This window comes from Toxorhynchites rutilus, chromosome 3 (assembly GCF_029784135.1).
Source record: "Toxorhynchites rutilus septentrionalis strain SRP chromosome 3, ASM2978413v1, whole genome shotgun sequence".
In the NCBI taxonomy this organism is placed as follows: Eukaryota; Metazoa; Arthropoda; class Insecta; order Diptera; family Culicidae; genus Toxorhynchites; species Toxorhynchites rutilus.
Genome location: NC_073746.1, coordinates 256,316,261 through 256,329,548, shown reverse-complemented (window position 1 = coordinate 256,329,548; position 13,288 = coordinate 256,316,261). Strand labels below are relative to the sequence as shown.

Genomic DNA, 13,288 nt, shown 5'->3' with positions numbered 1-13,288 from the left:
GGGTCTCGACTACGGGATTTAAGCATTTAAATAATACAATTTTTTCTAAATTTAGAACTGGTTTTAGGCATGCTCATTAGAAAGAGGGCATTGCAATTTAAAACTGTTGTAGGTGACGACACCACGAATAACAGGAATAACATTAAATAAATCATTCATTTGACATTTGACGTGACGGTGCTGCTGCAAGCATAGACTGCAAGTGTGAATTGGTGGAAACGGTGACGGAACGTGGACGTTCTTTTACGTGACGTTCTATTTGAATCGCACATAAATCTGCACATCCGAACTCTTTCTCAGAGCTTGGACGGATGTCTTGAATATTCACGATATGTAACGCAAGTAACGGAGTTGTGTTAGAAGTTGCCGCTCTGGTTCAACCAAGGCGCTTGTATAAATGTATAACAGGTGAAGCAACATCATCACTTCAATAAGAAGGGGATTACGGTTTGTGGAGCGGGGGTTGTTTGTTTTGTTATTGCTAGGATACGCCATTATGCTGGATGGATGAGAATGGAATTCTACAAAATCATCCCTTCTTTTTCACATAAATTCGCGAAAGCCGAACATAGTAGGCATCGTTCGAATAAGCGTCGTGGCAGTTTGTAGAGAGCTGCCGGCAGCTGTTTGTAAACAATACCGACAGCAATTCCAATATGGCTGAAAGTGCATTTCATATCATTGTTTCACCTGGTATATATAGAGGCGCCTTGGGTTCAACAATGCAAAATGAAAATCAAACACCTCATCATAGGATGCGGTGCTAGTGCCCACCACACGGTATGGAGCAGTTGCGACATTATGCTTGAATATCTAATGTCGAATAGTAGTAACATTTGTTACCAAAAAAACGATCTAACATTTGTTAACTCTTTTAGACTCTATTAGTTCTTGATTTAACACTGTGCAGCGCTTAACGATCAGATTTGATGAAGAATTGGCATGTGTCGAATTGAATCGATCATAAACATATAATGTTTAATAACAATTCTAGAGATTATTGAACAATTCAGAGATCCAAGAAAAACAAATTAGGATATGTGTTATTCCAAACTTCTGGAAAATAATCTGATGTCATTGGAGAATATTTCTTCCACTGATCAACTTGAACTGGTTTTGTCAGAGTTTGGACCCAACATTTCATCAACATTTGAAAAGAACTGCCCACTGATGACTTCTAGCGAAGATGCATCTTGGCGGAACAAAAAACTTGAAAAGCTTAGAAAACTTTTCAACAAAGCAAACATTAATTCTAATTGGAAAGATTACAGAAATTGTCTAATACTAAGGACAGACATACATCTGTACTTGCGTTGTAAGAGTACAGCGTTGTACAGGTACTATCGTACCATGACAGACATACTTTGATTGTACATTGTACCGTATGTCAAACTGACAATCAGAATTTTTCCAATTTTCACCACATATTTCAATGAAAAAGGTTTTTATTTAGCGTCTTAGCTATCAAACACAACAAGCAAGATTCCAGTCAAAGTTATTAACTCAAGAGAAAGTCAATGAAAAGAATGTTTACCAAGTGTTTTGATTCGATTTGTTCATGCTACCCACCACTAACCATCTATGGCGCTGCGCACAGTACAACTGTAGCCATGTACAGCGGTAAAATAGGTCGGTATAGGTACAGCGATTGTACCGAGTTGCTTGCATGGTTCTAGCGCTGTACATGGTGACAGACATACAATTTTCGAAGTACAACGGTAGTACAGCTGTATGTCTGTCATAAGTATAACAGACTATAACAAACAAATTCGTAAATCTAAATGATGAGTTTGGAAGCTTACTTGTGAATTGGAAGTATACTTACTGTTACTAGACTACATAAAGCCCTTTCAAAGGATCATACCAATGAGGTACATATAGAGGTGGAGCAGTAGGCGAAGTGTATCTGTATTGGCAAGCAAAATATCGTTTCGTAATTATTTGCATTCAATATTGAATGTATATGGAAGAAACAAAACAGTGTTGAAAGTATTCACGGTTGCATGATAATTTGAGCCAAAATTCTCATGAAATCATTCAACTGGTTGTTTTTTAACAAATGACAATAATATCGTGGCTTATTTTGATTATTCATGTGGTAAAAAGGTCCAGAGAGTATTCGTATGCTTAGTTCTCGAAAGCAGTAACATTTTCAGTGAAATTTTGATTAATTGGCGATTATAATTTCACAACATACACACCGACACTGAGAGCCTTCGAAACATACACTTCATAACGTTAAAATAATGAAACTTCGTTTGTTTCTATGAACGTGGAAGAGTGAAAATGGCACATGGAAATATCACTTATATCCGTTTTTTTCGACGTGATTTCACAAATATTCACTCCACGCTATCACATTAGCCTCATATTTAGCGGGAGCTCTACAAAAATGTACTTTTTTGATTGATAAATTACTACCTGAGAATGGCATTTTCACATGGATGCGGTGGGCAATCGAAGATAAACACAAAGAATGACGTCACTATTTGCGAAATAGTTACGGCAGCGCATGCTATGTCGCTCGAAACTCGACCATCTTCATTACCTTTTTTCCAGGACATTGGGATCATACCAAGGGACTTGTTTTGGTTTAATTAACAAAAACGGTCATTATCAGCTTCTCAAAGCGAATATACCAGGTGTATGGCACGATTATCGCTATCTCACTCTACCTACCGTCATCGCATATCTCACTATCCCTCTGCTGTAAAAGTTCATCATCGACATCACGATATGTCAGATGGTGGTAAATTGGTAATTCGCGATGATGTCGACTTCAAATTAGGGCCATAATTTGTGTCCCAAACTCGTTAGTGTAATCTCTATCAGATTAGAAGACACGAAGCCGGTTTTTAAATTTTAAAATTTGAATAAAAATTTTCACATCATGTTATTTAATTACTTAAAACACGTATTTCTGACTTTCATTCAACCATATGGCTATACAATTCCAAAATTGTTGCTGAATTTTTTCATTATAATATAAAAATTGTCTTCATAAATTTTCGCATGATACTTTTTCACCAACTGCAAACAAAAATGTTTTTGATTCAAATAGAATGCTAATTTCATATGGAAAAGCTAATTTTCATTCATAAGTTTAATTTTGGAAACGTTCATTCCGACTGCAAATCAGCTATTCGTTGACGCTCCCCTAAACTAGTAAACGAAGCACAATGCCGCCAACGCGGATCGCTGTTTTGAAGAAAATAAGTGCTTTTGACGTTTGAGATGTTGGCACCAAAAACATGGTTGATGTCATACAGCTGGAATATACCAATTAGTTTAACATCCGTCATCTTGAGAATGATGGACAAGATCGATGATCTCCATATCAAATCATCATATTTGAACATGCGACCATTCAAAAAAATTATTTGCCTACCAACCTACCAAGCAAATAAATTAACTGAAACAGCGCTTCACATGTTAATTTCAAAAATAGAGAAGTCTTTTGACGCTAAAGAAATCTCGCTTACTGCTTTTCTTGATATTGAGGGAGCTTCCAAAACGAACCAAATATTTTGGTATCATGTTTGGCTAAAGTTGGAGTATGTAATTTAGAAAATATAGCCAAGACTGCGCTCTGGGCTTGTACAGTAATTTACATTTAGCCCATTAACGACCAAGCTGTGAAAATATTTTTTTTAACAAAAGCCATTCGTGTTATAACGATTATTGGCGTTACAGAAACTTCAATCTTCAAGAATAATTTTTTTCCGTTCTTCGGTTTTCCGGAAAATGGCATAAAATCAAGAAAGCGCCAAATTAAAACCCTGTTGGAGGTTCAATCCAATGATTTTTTTTTCCTACATCACAATGTGTGATATTTTATCAAAGTAATACGGCAGAAAAGTTCACATATTTTTGTGATGTTATGTACTTTCCGCACATAGTTTCGTTACACCCAGTTTGTTGCCCAATAAATTTATAGAAAACTAGCTGAAACTCTTAGCTGTGGCACATATATATATATATGGCACATATATATATATATATATATATATATATATATATATATATATATATATATATATATATATATATATATATATATATATATATATATATATATATATATGTGCCACAGCTAAGCGTTTCAGCTAGTTTTCTATAAAAATAGGGAAAAAAAATCATTGGATTGAACCTCCAACAGGATTTTAATTTGGCGCTTTCTTGATTTTATGCCATTTTCCGGAAAACCGAAGAACGGAAAAAAATTATTCTTGAAGATTGAAGTTTCTGTAACGCCAATAATCGTTATAACACGAATGGCTTTTGTTAAAAAAATATTTTCACAGCTTGGTCGTTAATGGGCTAAATGTAAATTACTGTACAAGCCCAGAGCGCAGTCTTTTCTATATTTTCTAAATTACATACTCCAACTTTAGCCAAACATGATACCAAAATATTTGGTTCGTTTTGGAAGCTCCCTCAATATCAAGAAAAGCAGTAAGCGAGATTTCTTTAGCGTCAAAAGACTTCTCTATTTTTGAAATTAACATGTGAAGCGCTGTTTCAGTTAATTTATTTGCTTGGTAGGTTGGTAGGCAAATAATTTTTTTGAATGGTCGCATGTTCAAATATGATGATTTGATATGGAGATCATCGATCTTGTCCATCATTCTCAAGATGACGGATGTTAAACTAATTGGTATATTCCAGCTGTATGACACCAACCATGTTTTTGGTGCCAACATCTCAAACGTCAAAAGCACTTATTTTCTTCAAAACAGCGATCCGCGTTGGCGGCATTGTGCTTCATTTACTAGTTTAGGGGAGCGTCAACGAATAGCTGATTTGCAGTCGGAATGAACGTTTCCAAAATTAAACTTATGAATGAAAATTAGCTTTTCCATATGAAATTAGCATTCTATTTGAATCAAAAACATTTTTGTTTGCAGTTGGTGAAAAAGTATCATGCGAAAATTTATGAAGACAATTTTTATATTATAATGAAAAAATTCAGCAACAATTTTGGAATTGTATAGCCATATGGTTGAATGAAAGTCAGAAATACGTGTTTTAAGTAATTAAATAACATGATGTGAAAATTTTTATTCAAATTTTAAAATTTAAAAACCGGCTTCGTGTCTTCTAATCTGATAGAGATTACACTAACGAGTTTGGGACACAAATTATGGCCCTAATTTGAAGTCGACATCATCGCGAATTACCAATTTACCACCATCTGACATATCGTGATGTCGATGATGAACTTTTACAGCAGAGGGATAGTGAGATATGCGATGACGGTAGGTAGAGTGAGATAGCGATAATCGTGCCATACACCTGGTATATTCGCTTTGAGAAGCTGATAATGACCGTTTTCGTTAATTAAACCAAAACAAGTCCCTTGGTATGATCCCAATGTCCTGGAAAAAAGGTAATGAAGATGGTCGAGTTTCGAGCGACATAGCATGCGCTGCCGTAACTATTTCGCAAATAGTGACGTCATTCTTTGTGTTTATCTTCGATTGCCCACCGCATCCATGTGAAAATGCCATTCTCAGGTAGTAATTTATCAATTAAAAAAGTACATTTTTGTAGAGCTCCCGCTGAATATGAGGCTAATGTGATAGCGTGGAGTGAATATTTGTGAAATCACGTCGAAAAAAACGGATATAAGTGATATTTCCATGTGCCATTTTCACTCCTCCACGTTCATAGAAACAAACGAAGTTTCATTATTTTAACGTTATGAAGTGTATGTTTCGAAGGCTCTCAGTGTCGGTGTGTATGTTGTGAAATTATAATCGCCAATTAATCAAAATTTCACTGAAAATGTTACTGCTTTCGAGAACTAAGCATACGAATACTCTCTGGACCTTTTTACCACATGAATAATCGAAATAAGCCACGATATTATTGTCATCTGTTAAAAAAACAACCAGTTGAATGATTTCATGAGAATTTTGGCTCAAATTATCATGCAACCGTGAATACTTTCAACACTGTTTTGTTTCTTCCATATACATTCAATATTGAATGCAAATAATTACGAAACGATATTTTGCTTGCCAATACAGATACACTTCGCCTACTGCTCCACCTCTATATGTACCTCATTGGTATGATCCTTTGAAAGGGCTTTATGTAGTCTAGTAACAGTAAGTATACTTCCAATTCACAAGTAAGCTTCCAAACTCATCATTTAGATTTACGAATTTGTTTGTTATAGTCTGTTATACTTATGACAGACATACAGCTGTACTACCGTTGTACTTCGAAAATTGTATGTCTGTCACCATGTACAGCGCTAGAACCATGCAAGCAACTCGGTACAATCGCTGTACCTATACCGACCTATTTTACCGCTGTACATGGCTACAGTTGTACTGTGCGCAGCGCCATAGATGGTTAGTGGTGGGTAGCATGAACAAATCGAATCAAAACACTTGGTAAACATTCTTTTCATTGACTTTCTCTTGAGTTAATAACTTTGACTGGAATCTTGCTTGTTGTGTTTGATAGCTAAGACGCTAAATAAAAACCTTTTTCATTGAAATATGTGGTGAAAATTGGAAAAATTCTGATTGTCAGTTTGACATACGGTACAATGTACAATCAAAGTATGTCTGTCATGGTACGATAGTACCTGTACAACGCTGTACTCTTACAACGCAAGTACAGATGTATGTCTGTCCTTAGTATTAGACAGTTTCTGTAATCTTTCCAATTAGAATTAATGTTTGCTTTGTTGAAAAGTTTTCTAAGCTTTTCAAGTTTTTTGTTCCGCCAAGATGCATCTTCGCTAGAAGTCATCAGTGGGCAGTTCTTTTCAAATGTTGATGAAATATTGGGTCCAAACTCTGACAAAACCAGTTCAAGTTGATCAGTGGAAGAAATATTCTCCAATGACATCAGATTATTTTCCAGAAGTTTGGAATAACACATATCCTAATTTGTTTTTCTTGGATCTCTGAATTGTTCAATAATCTCTAGAATTGTTATTAAACATTATATGTTTATGATCGATTCAATTCGACACATGCCAATTCTTCATCAAATCTGATCGTTAAGCGCTGCACAGTGTTAAATCAAGAACTAATAGAGTCTAAAAGAGTTAACAAATGTTAGATCGTTTTTTTGGTAACAAATGTTACTACTATTCGACATTAGATATTCAAGCATAATGTCGCAACTGCTCCATACCGTGTGGTGGGCACTAGCACCGCATCCTATGATGAGGTGTTTGATTTTCATTTTGCATTGTTGAACCCAAGGCGCCTCTATATATACCAGGTGAAACAATGATATGAAATGCACTTTCAGCCATATTGGAATTGCTGTCGGTATTGTTTACAAACAGCTGCCGGCAGCTCTCTACAAACTGCCACGACGCTTATTCGAACGATGCCTACTATGTTCGGCTTTCGCGAATTTATGTGAAAAAGAAGGGATGATTTTGTAGAATTCCATTCTCATCCAGTTCATCCACTACTCTCGCATGTGAAAATGCAATAATGGCGTATCCTAGCAATAACAAAACAAACAACCCCCGCTCCACAAACCGTAATCCCCTTCTTATTGAAGTGATGATGTTGCTTCACCTGTTATACATTTATACAAGCGCCTTGGTTGAACCAGAGCGGCAACTTCTAACACAACTCCGTTACTTGCGTTACATATCGTGAATATTCAAGACATCCGTCCAAGCTCTGAGAAAGAGTTCGGATGTGCAGATTTATGTGCGATTCAAATAGAACGTCACGTAAAAGAACGTCCACGTTCCGTCACCGTTTCCACCAATTCACACTTGCAGTCTATGCTTGCAGCAGCACCGTCACGTCAAATGTCAAATGAATGATTTATTTAATGTTATTCCTGTTATTCGTGGTGTCGTCACCTACAACAGTTTTAAATTGCAATGCCCTCTTTCTAATGAGCATGCCTAAAACCAGTTCTAAATTTAGAAAAAAATGTATTATTTAAATGCTTAAATCCCGTAGTCGAGACCCTTATCCAACAATAATAATAGATAGACTATTTTTCCCAACTAGTCGCGAATGATTTTGACTCTGAAATTTGGAACTAAAGGCCCATTTATACGTTGCTAGTAGCTGACTTCACAATGAGCAGCTACTGACCCGGTGAACTCGCTTTACAAATGGTTGACTCGCCTTGTCCGTTCACACAATGTGAGCTGCTGGTAAGAAACTAGATACTACGGCACAGGTTTACCAGAGATGCCAGGCGATTTTTCAAATGTCCATCAAATAGTCAGAAACAGCAATCAGATCCGAATTTGTCAGAAGATTGATCCGAAATCGACCTCTTTATTGGCAGTTTTCGTCTTAAGTTTACAGTTGAATTTATCATTACACAATTTTAACGCGAAACACACGCTGGCCGTGTTTAAAAATATTTTGTGCTGAATTTCTTTGAACCGAAGGTACTATCCGGAAAAAACAGAAAGAAAAAAGGATTCGGGCCAGGAATTGGATGCAAAGAAAAGGAGCAACAAATACAATATTGAAGTAACTCTACGATGATGATCTCCGAGAGTACAGAGCAGTGTTGAGAATAACACCTGAAAAAGTGAAAAAACTGTTGGATTTAATTGCTCCACAAATACAACGCAAGATACACTCATGAGGGATGCTATACCGACATGAGTGAAACTAGAAATGATGTGCCTTTCTTCTGGAATATCGTTCAGATTATTGTCGATATTTTTTTAGAATCTCGAAAGCATCCATAGCTAAAATAATTCCGAAAGTATGTGGTGCTACAAATGGCAGTCTAAAAGATTTTTCAAAATTTGATTTATTTCGCCTTGACAGCAGCTTCGTGTACCAATTTGTGAAATGAAAATGATAGTAGATTTGCAGGAGGAATAAATACGCCTCAAAAACTAATATAATGAATGAAAATCTACTTTTTTAAATCGAATATGTATTCTGTTTCTTAGAAGAATACTTTTTTGCAAGTTGTGAGTGAATTTTGAATGAAAATTGTGCCCGATAATGATTTTATATTTAGAATCCCAAGAAAACTATCTCAAAAAGAAAACGTGCCCCACCAGCCACCACGATTTTATTTTAGTCTTATCAATGCCCTAGACTAATAAAGGAGAGGTGTGATAACTTCTATCTGCTACTTGCCTAATTATTTTCTAGCTTTTAGTAATTATTATGTTTAATCACAAATAAACCGTTTAATTTAAAAAGTTTTTTTACTCATTTTATTTTCTAGTTTTTAGTACATTATCTGTTTCATTAGAATATTTCTCTACAATAAAGGCATTGTACTGTATTCTATCAGTCAAAAAATTTTATTTGATACCGATATTGAGTGGATTGCAGAAAATACATAGTGTGTTCTCCAAGTCAAGTTCGTTGGTTTGATACACATATCTCAATCAACCTTTTTTTGAGATGATATGGAATCAGATTTTTTTTAAAATTTTGTAGCGGCGGTCAAATTGGATTTTTCAAGATAAGCAGTTTTAAAATGACAGCAGAGATAAAGTTATTTTATAAATCCGGTCAGTTCCTATTGGTCAAATTTCTATTAATGTGAGACAATCCTACAAACATACAAACATACATACGAACAGTTTAAGCTAAATAAAACCGTTTAATAAAGTAATTTGCTATTATGTGATTGCGGCCATCTTGGATTTTAATTTTTCATGATCCACTGTGATCTACTATTCAAGCCCTTTAATTTGATACCCATGTGTGTTTTGACATAATATGTAGTCCGCCATTTGGTAGAATTTTTATGGATTTGTATTTTTCATAAATAACCGTGTTATACTAGTCAAGCCCTTTCATTTGATACCCATAATAATAGGGTTTTTAGAAAATATGTAGTCCGCCATTTTGTAGTGGCAGGCATCTTGGATTTACATTTATCATAAATAACCGTATTCTGCTAGTCAATCCCTTTCATTTAATACCCATATTGATGAAGTTTTGAGAAAATATGTAGTCCGTCATTTTGTAGTGGCAGCCATCTTGGATTGGCATTTTTCTTAAATAACCGTATTCTGCTAGTCAAGCCCTTTCATTCGATACCCACATTGATGGGGTTTTGGAAAACCCACATTGATGAGGTTTTGAGGAAGAAAGGGATCCGCCATTTTGTAGCGGACGCCATCTTGGATTTTCAAAATCATGAAATACGCAGTTTTGTAATGACTACAGAGATAAAGGTGTGTTCCAAATTTCAGATCAATCGGTCAACAGGAAGGGGGTCGAATTTCTATTAATGTGGGTCAGCGCTACAGACAAACACGTTACAAACATACAAACAGATTACAGGGCAAGCTGAATAAAACCGTTTAATAACAACGATTCCGCTTAGAAACTATGAGGGTTTTATTTGTTTTTCCAATAATTTTCAAGTCTATAAATATCTTCACATATTTTCAAATATCTTAAAAATAAAGACAATGTAAAGATTTGGCATCCCTGATTCGAGCGCTAATTTTTTTTTACGTTTTGAGGGATGCGAGTGCGAGTAAATTCAAAAAACTTTGAAGTAGCTCGCACGCCAAATCACACATGGCACTAACTGGCATGATGTGTTCACACAGTGTGAGTAGCTGTACTGCAGTAACTGACTAGACAGACTCGTATGCTTAAGGCTGATTTAGACGATGCCAGTCAGCGCTCTAGTTGAAGTATCCAGTGAACAGAGAATAGACACTCTGTTCAAGTAACTTGTACCAGTATCGAACAAGTAATTGGCCTCTAACTAGAACACAGTGTCTGTTCTCTATTCACTGGATACTTCAACTAGAGCGCTGACTGGCATCGTCTAAATCAGCCTTTACTCGCGCCGTCTGAATCCGGCTTAAGAGATATGTTGACATAAAGAATATAACCAAAATCAATACAAAACCCGAGACACAAAGTCCAGACAAAAACCCAACGAACCGTCCGTCTCCGTCCTGAGACGAGACATGACAATAGAGGGCCGATTCCGGACCACTCTTTCTGTCAAACTCGGACCACTTGCAACTCGGCTTCTGATTGGTTGATGAGGAAAATAGTTGACAAAGATAAATATACAAAAATGGGACTTCCAACATTTTCACAGTGTTGCCAAATATATTCAAAATTGAATAATAGTTGCATTCAAATTTCTCGAGTGATTAGCGTAACACTTTATCATGCCGGGAGATTTTTCGTCAAAGAAATTCTTACATTCAGTATGTGTTTTTTAGAAATTTCAGCTAAGTACCTACTACTAATTAAAAATGACACAAGTGATACCTACGTTGAGAAGGCAACAGTTTCACTGGGAATAACAATAAACTCAGGAATCGTTTTCAAGAACATGGTCAAGAATAATGGACGAATTTTTCGTCGACAGTGACTTTTTCGTTTGGGGAGCGTTGGCATTGGGAATGACGTAAACAAAGTTATAAAATGATTCAGAGTGCAGTCCACTACCGGTGCGCAAGGAACATTCTTAACCCAGCTCATCACTTTGCAAACAACAGACATAAACCCATAAGCCGGGAAGGACGTAATTTCAGCTGATCTTAAAATAGATCACGGAATAAACGAAAACTCATGAAAATCACAAATACTTACCGATGCTTGCAGAGGTGGCATTGGAAGGGTTTATCCTCCACGTGTCTGTAGCGTATATGATACGACAAAGCTTTAGGCGAAGGCCACATCATCGGACAGAGAGCGCAGGCGAATTTTTTGTTGTGAATGTGTCGATGATCTGCCATCAACTGCTTTGTAGCGAAGAGTTTATCACAATCCGGACAAGAGTATTCACGATCTACAAAACCAGGACTACTTATTTCAGTTGACATTAATGAACGAAATTTTATGACCTACTGTGATATTCCACTTGTCTTCGGCAATGATCGGCGTACTTCAACCGGGAACTGAACAGTGCCCCGCAAGTGTAGCACCCTATACTTCGTTCTGTGGAATGTGTTCTCACATGTTCTAGTGCAATACTACGACGCTTGTATGTCTGTTTGCAATCAGGCCATTTACATTCGAGCGTTTCCTTCGTGGACTTTTTGTACAATGGAAACTGATCTTGAACATGGATGTTTACGTGCATGAAAAATTGCTCAGCCTTGTAGTACATCTCATTACAGTTGTCCCACTCGCATCGAAACGAGGTTTTGAAATTGTTTAGGGAGTTTCGCCGTTTGCTGTCACTATTGCATTTAGGTATTGTAATTATGCTGCTCAAACTAGCGCCATAAGTTTTCAAACGGCCGTGGTAAGCATGAAAATGTACATGGCCTACAAATTCTTCTGCATTATTCGTCCTGAAATGGCACAAGTCCCAACGACAAATGAATTCTGTAAATACAAGTTACATTTGATGTTTTTTTTATAAACGTAGAACGTCAAATGCAATCTCCATACCTTCGTCGTCTCGACTCGTATTCGCAAGAAGATAAGCATGTTCCTCGACATGTTTTATATACACAATATCCTCAATGGTTTCAAAGCCACATTTTAGCCATTCACACTCGTACATAACCGAATGGTAAATCTGCTTATCGCTAAAATTCTTCAGTTGACAGCGGATAGGAACCTACGAAAACAAAATTTTATCAACCATTAATACACCCATCATTTTATATCACCTCAATCCCAACGTTCGATTGGGTAGGTTCATCCATCAGATGCTGCTGATCGTCCATTAGCAGCTCATCATCTTCCGCTTCAGGACATTCAGGTGGCGTTTCCGAATTTATCATCTCCTGCTGCTGGGTAATCCATTTTTCACACTTATCCACCCACAGGTCACCATTTTTCTGAGCTGTGGTTGGAATATTATCGGAGCATTCATTCGCGCCCGACGGCACTATCGCGGCACCTTCGATGGTATTATAGTCATCAATAATGAGCTCTGGCTCTTCTTTAATCACAAGCTCGAATTTGCCCTGTTTAGGCGAGCAAGGAGCTTTATTCGGCGAACCCGATTTACGTTTTCTCCCCATCGCGATAGAAAACAAAAAAATACAAATATTCAGTGTTTTGAGTAACTTTCTACAAAGAAAGCAGAGAATGATACTTTAAACCAAATTTCATACACAAACTTCTCATTCATGGAACGCAACTCTAAATGACACTTGTGTTGCCAGCAAGATATTCTATACAAGGTAAATAGATCAGGAATACCAGGTGATTGAATTCAATGTATCATATGGTAAAAGGTGCGGCCGTCTGTTAATTGAGTGAGCTGAGATGGCGGTATGAGAAAACGATTCTTGGAAAAAATCACAAGGCGTAATGTCACCTATGTTTCAAACTAATAGGGCAATCAGTGGAACACAGGTTTGTTT

At 36.6% G+C, this 13,288-nt stretch overlaps 1 protein-coding gene across 1 annotated transcript in view; it reads right to left on the bottom strand.

Annotated features, from left to right (window-relative positions):
- The window catches only part of LOC129779069 (histone H4 transcription factor), a 29,409-nt gene extending 16,334 nt beyond the window's left edge, over positions 1 to 13,075 (bottom strand). Inside the window, exons 1-4 of the mRNA XM_055786325.1 lie at positions 12,587 to 13,075; positions 12,363 to 12,534; positions 11,814 to 12,296; positions 11,556 to 11,754 (exon numbers count right to left, since the gene is read on the bottom strand). Coding sequence (XP_055642300.1) covers positions 11,556 to 11,754; positions 11,814 to 12,296; positions 12,363 to 12,534; positions 12,587 to 12,943 — 1,211 coding nt within the window. The 5' untranslated portion in view covers positions 12,944 to 13,075. The remainder of the gene's footprint in view (positions 1 to 11,555; positions 11,755 to 11,813; positions 12,297 to 12,362; positions 12,535 to 12,586) is intronic.
- Positions 13,076 to 13,288: the final 213 nt, after the last annotated feature.